The 8,524-nt window shown below is 60.6% G+C and overlaps 1 protein-coding gene across 1 annotated transcript; it reads right to left on the reverse strand.

The window, feature by feature from the left end:
• Positions 1 to 6,354: 6,354 nt before the first annotated feature.
• Positions 6,355 to 7,826, reverse strand: EIF4E1B (eukaryotic translation initiation factor 4E family member 1B). Its single transcript, XM_033517773.1, has 6 exons — positions 7,570 to 7,826; positions 7,370 to 7,465; positions 7,191 to 7,254; positions 6,903 to 7,016; positions 6,661 to 6,800; positions 6,355 to 6,544 (listed from the first exon to the last, which is right to left on the reverse strand). Exons 1-6 carry the CDS (start codon positions 7,824 to 7,826, stop codon positions 6,430 to 6,432), a joined length of 786 nt encoding a protein of 261 aa, XP_033373664.1. The 3' UTR covers positions 6,355 to 6,429.
• Positions 7,827 to 8,524: the final 698 nt, after the last annotated feature.

Here is an 8,524-nt window from a genome sequence, read left to right on the forward strand (position 1 = left end):
CAGGTGCCACTTTTGTCTGGGCCAGCTGAGGTGGCTCCCACCACCACAGAGCCTGGCGAGCCCCTGCCCGTGCCATGCCCGACCTCCTGCCCAGCCCTGGCAGCCACGGGCAAGGCCAGCCCTGAGATTTTCTAAACTCCCATCAAATATTTAAGTAGATATTTGAGCTCATGTATAATGGATCGCCCGTGCGCTGCCTCCCTATCCATTTGTGGTATTTAAAGAAGCCGAATATTAAACACCATTGTATTAGCAAAACCGCGCCTGCTTAATTGAGTTACAAACAGAGAAGGTGCTGACGGATAAACAATGCATAATGCAGGGACCCACGGGCAGGATGTGGCTGCCCTGGCGCCAGGCAGGGACTGGGCAGTGCAGGGCATGGGACAAGAGGGTGCTGCAGTGGGGAGGGGACACTGCTGCTGATGGTGTCACTGACAGAGCCAAAGGTGTGAGGAGCACATGTGCTGTACAACAGACAGGTGACAGAGCATGGCACAGCACAGCATGCCATGGGACAGCTTGCCATGGGATAATGTGGCACAGCGTGGGACATGCCAGGTGTCATCCTGCTCAGGGATGCTCAGAAATGGAGCCAGTGCAAGCAACCCCAGCCACAAAAGGAGAAGAAAGATTATAAAAATGAGAAGTAAATAAATATGGATGTTGAGGACCTAATTCTGATAAGAGGATTTTCAAAATTAGCCATTTGCAAGAGTAGATTAACGGCACATGGTGCTGGGGGTGGGAAGGGTTCCTTTAGAATGTGCAGCAAAGCCCATCGGGCACAGCTTGTTCCTTGTAGCCCCCAGCACCCACAGAGTCACTCCCCACTTTTTGAGGAGTTGGATTTGCTGCTGCTGCTGTGGGAGAAAATGAGGTGGCCAGGAGCGCAGCGTGGTGCCACCTTGCACGCACGAGTTCTGCAGACACAGTACCAGGGTGCCAGGACCTCACCACAGAGAATCGGCATCTGGCAGCACTGGGATGCAGACACCGGCACCCAGGACAACAGGAGAGTGGGCACAGTGCTGGCACCCAGCTTGGGGTCCCCAAGGATGTGCCTGGCACCCCCAGCCTGGGTATGCAGGGTACAGGCAGCATGGGCTGGGTCAGGAGGCAGTGGGATAAACAGGTAGAGAAACCTCTGGACTGCACATCCCATGGGTGCCCCACGCCAAGCAGTGCAGTGGGTGCTCCTGGATGGAGCTGGTGCCCCCTTGGGAGGACCGAGGGTGCAGGGGCACCTCTGTATGCTCTGGGCTGGGCAGAGGCAGGAGGCTGCTGGGGCTTGGAGAGGCTTTTCACATCCTCTGGCTGGGATTTTCTATCCAGGCAGCCAAGCAGAAATCTCATTACAGACAGGCACAAAGGCAGAGTCCCTGTCCCCATCCCTGTCCCCACACCAGGCTGGGGGCTGGTGCAGGCTGGAGTTGGCACAGCTGTGAGCAGTGTGAGGTTGTTCTGGGCATGGGCAGCTAGTGGGCTGCAAGTGGCCATTTGCTGCCCCCCAACCATCCTTTGAACCCCTCACTCTGTCCTGGGCCTGTCAGTCCCATCCCCAGCCTGACACAGACCCCCCACTTTGTGGTCCAGGTGGGTTGGAGTGGGGCTGAAGTGTGTGCTGGCTTCTTGACATGTGTGGGGCAGAGCCCCTGTGCTGGCAGGCAGGGTGCAGGCAGCCCAAGCACCCCCGTGCCCAGCACTCCCACGGCAGCAGCAGACAATTAATTAGCGGGGCGGTGGGAGAGCAGCCGGCGGAGCTGTGCGGGATCGATGGGCACATCGACCGGCCGGGAAACTCCAGCCCTGCCAGCCAGAGCTGTGGAGCTGGGGCACACAAGGAGCCTGGCAGCCCCCGGCCCCGCCAAAGGGGGTGGCTGTGGGAGCAGCATCACCAGCCCCTTGGAGGGCACAGCAGCGTGCACAGGGACAGGAGGGAAAGGACAGGCACTGGTGCGTGCCCGGTGACCCTGCAGCCTCAGGGCTAACACCTGCTCCCCTGAGAACCGGGAGAGTGGCTGGTCCTTGTGTCATGCTGTGAGAACGTGGGGGTGCCGATGTTTGGATGCAGCTGTGTTGAGGGAGGTGCAGGGTGGTCCCTCGGAGCTGGTGGCATCCACTGTGGCAGCTGAGGAAGGGGGCTGAGGCCAGGGGCAGTGCTAGAGTCTCGGGGACAGCATGGACACGGTGACTGAGGGAGGGAAAGGCTCTGTGGGTACGTGCCAACCATCTGGGGGTCCCCCAGGCCGTGATTCAGGACCAGCAGGACACACCCCAGAGGTGTGGTAGCACTACCTGCACAGCCCCGTGCTGCAGACATGCCTGCGGGTCTGTGACCACACAGCTCCTGTGCCCATCCCCATCCCTGTCCCCATCCCACCCGCCCACTTCCCCCGCCTGCCTCTGCCAAGCGAGAAGTGCCAGCCCGTCCCTGCGGGGAAGGAAAGTGCTCAGCCGTGTTGCAGAGCCTGGTATCCACCCAGATGAGAAGTGACAGCAAAGGACCCTTCTCAGGTACAGGCTCCCTGAGGCGCAGGGCAGGAGATACTGTCCCCGTCTTTGCCTCTTCTGCTGCCGGCACTGGAGACGACCCTGCAGGCACTTAACCGCTTCCCCACCGTGCAAACCAGCTGTAGTTGGAGGGCAGCAGCCCAGCACCGGCAGTGCCATGCTTATCTGTCCCAAGCTGCAAGAAACAGGATGCAGCAGGCAGGGCTCGAGCGTGGGAGTAAGAACCAGAGGTGCAGCCCCTCTGCTGTGCCCCACTGTGTCCTGCCAGGCACGGGAACCCATGCCCGGCTGGTCCACAGGCCCCTCGCCTCCCTCATCTCCCACACTGGCTGCTGTCTCTGCCGGGAGGTTGTCATGGGAACGGTGCGCTGTAGGTACCCCTCACCCTGGGTACCCCTCCTTGCATGCCACGGTGATTCTGAATGGAGGTGGCACAGTCTGTGCCCTTTCCAGGGCCTGGCAGGGAGGGCACAGAGAGCTCCAGTCCAGGAATGCATGGGGATGCTGGTGGTAGGCAGGGACAGAGGTCTTCTGTGTACCCACACCTCTCTTGCCAGGTCCAGAGTCCCCCCGTGGCCCCTGGCTGGGTGACAGGCAGGGCACACGGGCTCGGGCACGCGGGAACAGCGTGGCACAGCCTCAGCTCCGGCAGCCGCGCTGTCTGCCCACTCCCACGGTGAGCCAGCGCTGCCTGTTCTTCCCTGGCCCACGCACCCTGCACGGAGCCAGCAGCTCCTTCCCCAGTTATCTGGGGGATTTTAACCCTGCAGCACTCACTGGTTGCAGGAATGGTTGGGTGCCTGCATCAGACGCATGCCGGGGGCCAGAGGCAGGATCTGTCCTTGCTGCCAGAGCTGGTGGCTCAGGGACAAGCTGGACTGGCAGTGCCTGGCCGTGGCTGCGTGCCAGCTGCTGGCAAGGTGACCCAGCATGGGCACCCAGCACCACTGACCCACACCCCCTGCAGGGAAAAGGGGACACGGGACAGCGTCCCTGCAGCAAGCAGTCCATCCCCATCCCTGCTGGGCCCCACAGCAACCCCAGCCCCATATCCCCCACCTCTCTTGTGCCATGTGGGTCCCTTGTACCTCCCATCCCCACTAGACCCCACAGCTCTCCTGGCCCCTCCGGCCCTGTCCTTGCAGGCCCCTCTGTCTGCCTTGCCTCCCACCCCCACCTCCAGCCCTGCCGCATGTCTGCTGCCATCTGCCTCTCCCTTTTGATTAGTATTAATTTTTAATTATTATTATTGACAGGGCTGCCAGCTCGGCTGCCAGCTGGGACAGCTGCCCAGCATGAGACAGGCCGGGGGCAGCCCTGGCGCTGCTGTACTCTCTGTGTGGCTCCTGGCAACTGCTGTGCCCACCCAAGGGGTGACTTTGTGCCCCCCAGCACCCCCCGGCCCCCAGACAGGGACTGTGGGGTGCAGAAGTTGAGGATTAAGGTCATTGTGTTGCCAAAGGGCAGACTCTGGGTGGGCACTGCCAGCCCCCCAGCCTGGCTGGGCTGCAGGGCTGATGGGAAACCATAAAGCCATGGAGATAAATGGCTCCTATTATTTTTCCAATCAAATGAAATCCCACTGTGGCTACATGAGAATGGTGATGAACCACGGCAGTGCAGCAGCCTCTGCAACCCCTCCTGCCCCAGTTAACCTTGGCTTTGTGACGTGATGGGGCAAGGGCACCCCATGAGCACAACGCCCTTGCTGGGGCAAGGGGACAAGGACAGCCTGGCAGCAGGGGGCTCAGCCCTAGAGCCAGGTGGGGGGCGATGACACAGCCGTGTGACAGAGCAGTAGGTTGAGGGGACAGAGGGACAGACAATCCCTGCCTCTTACACACTTGACGCTGTCACTGCTGGGGAGGGGCATTAATGGTGCGTTTTAGGGGGGTCTCAGCAACCCCTCCTCCAGCTTCAGCTTTGCCAGCCCCACGTGTGGCTCTGCCTCTCTCTCATTCTGGGGGTCGGGGGTCGGAGTGGGGGGCGGCTGGGGTAGCGCTGTGACCCCACTTCAGGCAGGGACCCAAACGTGGGCAGGGCAGACAGGGACCCCACCGCAGGCAGGGCAGGCTGCCATCCCTGGCGCGCCGGAGCTGGCCAAGGCCGGGCGAGCGGCACCATCGCGTGGCGAGGGAGCGGCGGTACAGGCAGAGCAGGCAGCACCCGGGCGATGCCCGTGCAGGACCAGCGGGCAAGGCAGGCAGAACCAGCCCCTGATCCCCCGCTTGCAGCACCCTCAGTTTGGGGTGCTGCCCCCCCTTCTGCATCCACTCATCCCAGTCCTGCTACCTGAAGCAGCCCCAGTTCGGGGAGCTGCATCACTTCATCCCTGCCCTGCTGCCTCTCCAGCCCCATTGCCCTACTGGGGAGGACAGTGCGGTGCTGCTGCCCTTGCACCCGCACAGAGAAATGACCCAAAGCCACCACACGATGCAAGGACACAGGGACATGGCCTGACACATCGTCTGCCAGGGACGAGCTCCTGTCTTCAGTCTCTACTATTATCTTCTGCCTGGAATAGGAGCAATATTGGGTGGTGGAGAGCCCCACACTGCCCCCGGGGAGCTGCAAGGTTGATGTCCCTGACGAAAGACTGTGTCCCCAGGGACACAGCTCTCTGCAGCCATGGCAGCAGCCCAGGTGGTGCAGGGCTCAGCAAGCTCAACCCCACAGGCTGCACTGCAGGCAGTCGAGACCCTGGGTGACACAGCCACAGCAGCTGTCTGTCAAGCTGTGACCAGACAGGTCACAACCAGCTCTAAGAGCAGAGAGTGGTCAATACTTCATCCTTCTGCAGGACCAGGTCTCTGCAGAGCCTGTCTGCAGGCAGGGCAGCACTGAGCCATCACAGCAGGGGAAAAGCAACCCTGGCTCTAGGCTGATGAGGTGCCACAGATGGGCTGGACATGTGGCCCTGGACAAGGTGCAGCCCTGGGCTGAGAAGGAGCCTGGGTGCTGCTGGAGAGAATGGAGGATACTCCTGGATGAGAGCTGCAGGGAGGGCAGAACTGCAGCTGCCACTGCCAGGAGGTGAGCAGACAGCTCCACCTCTAGAATCTGACTAGGCAGGGAAGCACAGATACAACAGTCAAACACACAAATAAGAGATTAAAGGACAGAGTTTGGGGTGGGTCTGGAAGAAGTGGGGGGGGGGGGGGGGCAGGACTACCAGAAGGGACAGCAGAGGACATGAGCCATGAAAAGGAGGAGCCAGCAAAGTCCCAGGGCTCAAAAGACTGAGGCTGTGAACCTGCAGGTCTGGCACCAACAAAACCTTGGGAGGAAAATGAGCTTCATAGCACCTATGCTGCAAGTGTCCGTGGGAGGGGATGCAGCATGGGGACCCTGCTGTGCTGCAGCCCAACACCCTCCCTGCAGGGACACTGCCAGCCCTCAGCTGCGAAACTGATCTTACTGAGAAGGTAGACCCATGTCCCATAGATGTGCAGGGACTTGGGACAAAAGTGGACCAGCTCCCCAGGCTGAGCTGACCCAGATGAGCTGGACCTCAGTAGTCCCTCCTGTGCCCAGGTTTGCAGGGCAGGGAGCTGTGCCATGCCTTGGCCAGGGGAGGACAGAATAGCATTCTTTCAGGAGCTATCCAGGGCTCCCCAAAACACAGGAAACACCCCCACAGCCTCAGGGAGAGGAGCACTGGTCTCAGGCTCTAGGGGATGTGAGGGGACATGTAGTGTCCCAAACCCATAGCAATGTGCTCCTGGCCCCTCTCACCCAGAATGGAGGGGCCAGGATATGGCACATCATCATCTTCCTCCCAGGAAACCTCCCCAACAAACAGGAGCCACCCCAGGTTGCTACGAGCCTTGGAGACACAGATCATGCTCAGATGCAGAAATTCATTGTGAGACAGTACATGGGGACTTCATAGGCAGCTCCCCACTCTCCCCACAGTCACACCACAAACTTGGTCTTGGCAAGGGAGCTGCTCTTGGTGGCCGTATCCGCATGAGCCTGGTAGCCAATGGCCACCTTCTGTGACAGACCCAGGTGCTCCTTGTAGACACGCCTGGAGGAGAGAAGGGGATGCATGAACAGGGCAGCACCACTTCTCCTATAGGGCCTATTCCCCCAAACAGGGGGAGCCCTTATTCCCCTGTGCAGTCCCCCCTGAAGCTGCATTACCCAATGTGGGTGACCCCTTCCTGGTTCTCCGCTTCCCGGGTCCAGATGGCAATCTTGTCCCCCTTGGTGCGGATGTTGATGACGGCCCCGCACACCTCGTCACTGTACTCATCAAACATCTCCCCAATGAGGCACAGCAGCTGTTGGGAGGAGAAGGGAAGCCTGGCACAGTCCCCACCAGGACTCAGCCCTGGGGCAGGGGGAACACCACAGCCAGGATGCTCGAGCAGGGCTGTACTCACTGTGTCCAGCCAGAACCGGTCCAGCTCGGTGTGCCGCTGCTGCTTGGCCAGGGTGATGAGCCAGCGCCCACCACGCTTGTTCTGGCTGTCCTCCCACATGGGCTCAATGCCATCCTAGGGTGGGCAAGGGGACAGTCAGGGGCCCCAAGTATCTGCCCACAGCTGGGGAGCTGTGAACATCCAGCCAAACTTCCCCTCCCAGCTTGTGGCCAGGACATCCTGACAGCCTTACCAGCACCCACTGTGCTCCCATAATGCTGGGGCAAGTCTGAGGCTGGGGTTTCATACCTTGAAGAGGGAGTAGTCACAGCCAGCTGTGAGCTTGCTGGCGAGCTGGATGTGACTGTACAGCCTGTGTTAGATGGAGACACAGAAGCAGGTGAGAATAGGTGCCTCAGGCTCAGACCCCCCCAGCAGAACACCTCCAGAAGGGGCACAGTGGGTGTGCCCACCCAATGGACACTCACGCCCAGAAGTCCTCCACAGTGTTGAATTTGGTGACAAGGCGCAGATTTGCTTGCCACATCTTGCTTTTGTCATTCTTGAAAAACCACAATGCCCATCTGGGGAGGGAGAGGAAATGGATGTTCATGCCGGAGTCCCTCTCCAGCCCCAGCAAACCCCTCCCAGTGCGAGGAGAGGCTGTCCATGGCCAGGCCTCCCATACCTGTTCTGCAGCGGGTGCTTGCCCAGGATCTCTGCCGGGAGCAGCTCCTGCTGCCGAGCCCTCTGCCGGCGTCGCTCCTGTTGCCTCTGCAGGGGAAGGTGGGACAGCCCCGAAGAGCCCCGTGAGCACCCCAGCAGGGAGCCTGCAGCCCCCCAGCTACCTCCCACGCTGTGTGCCCCGAGGGGTGGCAGGCCTGTCTGTGTTCTATATCCTCCCCAGCCCACAGGGCAAGCACCCACCTGCTCCCCTGTAGCCATCCTGACCAGCACAAGCTCCCCTGACCTGTCTCCGGCTCTTAAGTACCCACAAGCAGGTGGGATGAGGAGCTATCCCAGCTACAGCTGGTGGGGTGGGAGGGTGGTATCCTGGGGAGAGGGGGCCAGTCCTACCCCCCCCGGGGGGCAGAGAGATGGGGGATGAAGACAGGGGCTCAGAGTGGGTAGAATCAGGATGAGGGAGTAGAATTGTGTAAGTTGGGGACCACGATGTGTATGTGTGCCATGATGTATGGCAGGGCAGGATGGTATACAGAGAGGGTGGGATAGGATGGGATGGGGAAGGGATGGGTCCAGAGCTGGATGTGGTGGGATGGGAATCGGGTGGGATGAGGTGGGAAGAGGACATGACGAGACAGGGATGGGAACGGCATAGGGACAGGGTGGAATGTGGAAGGAGCTGGATGGTAATAAAGATGGAGTGGGGTAAGGGCAGCCTGTAGATGGAAAGCATCGGAATGAGGTGGAACAAGGAATAGGAGACGTGACCGGGAGAGAGTAGGATAGGATGCGATGAGGGTCAGGACAGAATAGCATGGGGACAGCGTGGGGTGGGATCACGATGAGTGACGGGGATGGGAAGAACGACTGTCCCGAGGTGCCGCGCAGTGCGGGCAAGGAGCCTGCGGGGCTGGGGCGGTGAAGCCCGGAGGCGCCGCTGCCGTGCGGGGCGGTGCGGG

The sequence above is a fragment of the Parus major genome, chromosome 13, assembly GCF_001522545.3.
Source record: "Parus major isolate Abel chromosome 13, Parus_major1.1, whole genome shotgun sequence".
NCBI classification, from domain to species: Eukaryota; Metazoa; Chordata; class Aves; order Passeriformes; family Paridae; genus Parus; species Parus major.

What these genes read in the sequence shown, in the direction of transcription:
- EIF4E1B (XM_033517773.1), bottom strand. Translation starts at nt 7,826, where the DNA reads ATGGCTACAGGGGAGCAGGTGGGTGCTTGCCCTGTGGGCTGGGGAGGA. An exon ending in GTGACTACTCCCTCTTCAAG is followed by an intron (nt 7,017 to 7,190) that starts GTATGAAACCCC and finishes TGCCCACCCTAG; the next exon opens with GATGGCATTGAGCCCATGTG. An exon ending in ACCGGTTCTGGCTGGACACA is followed by an intron (nt 6,801 to 6,902) that starts GTGAGTACAGCC and finishes TCCTCCCAACAG; the next exon opens with CTGCTGTGCCTCATTGGGGA.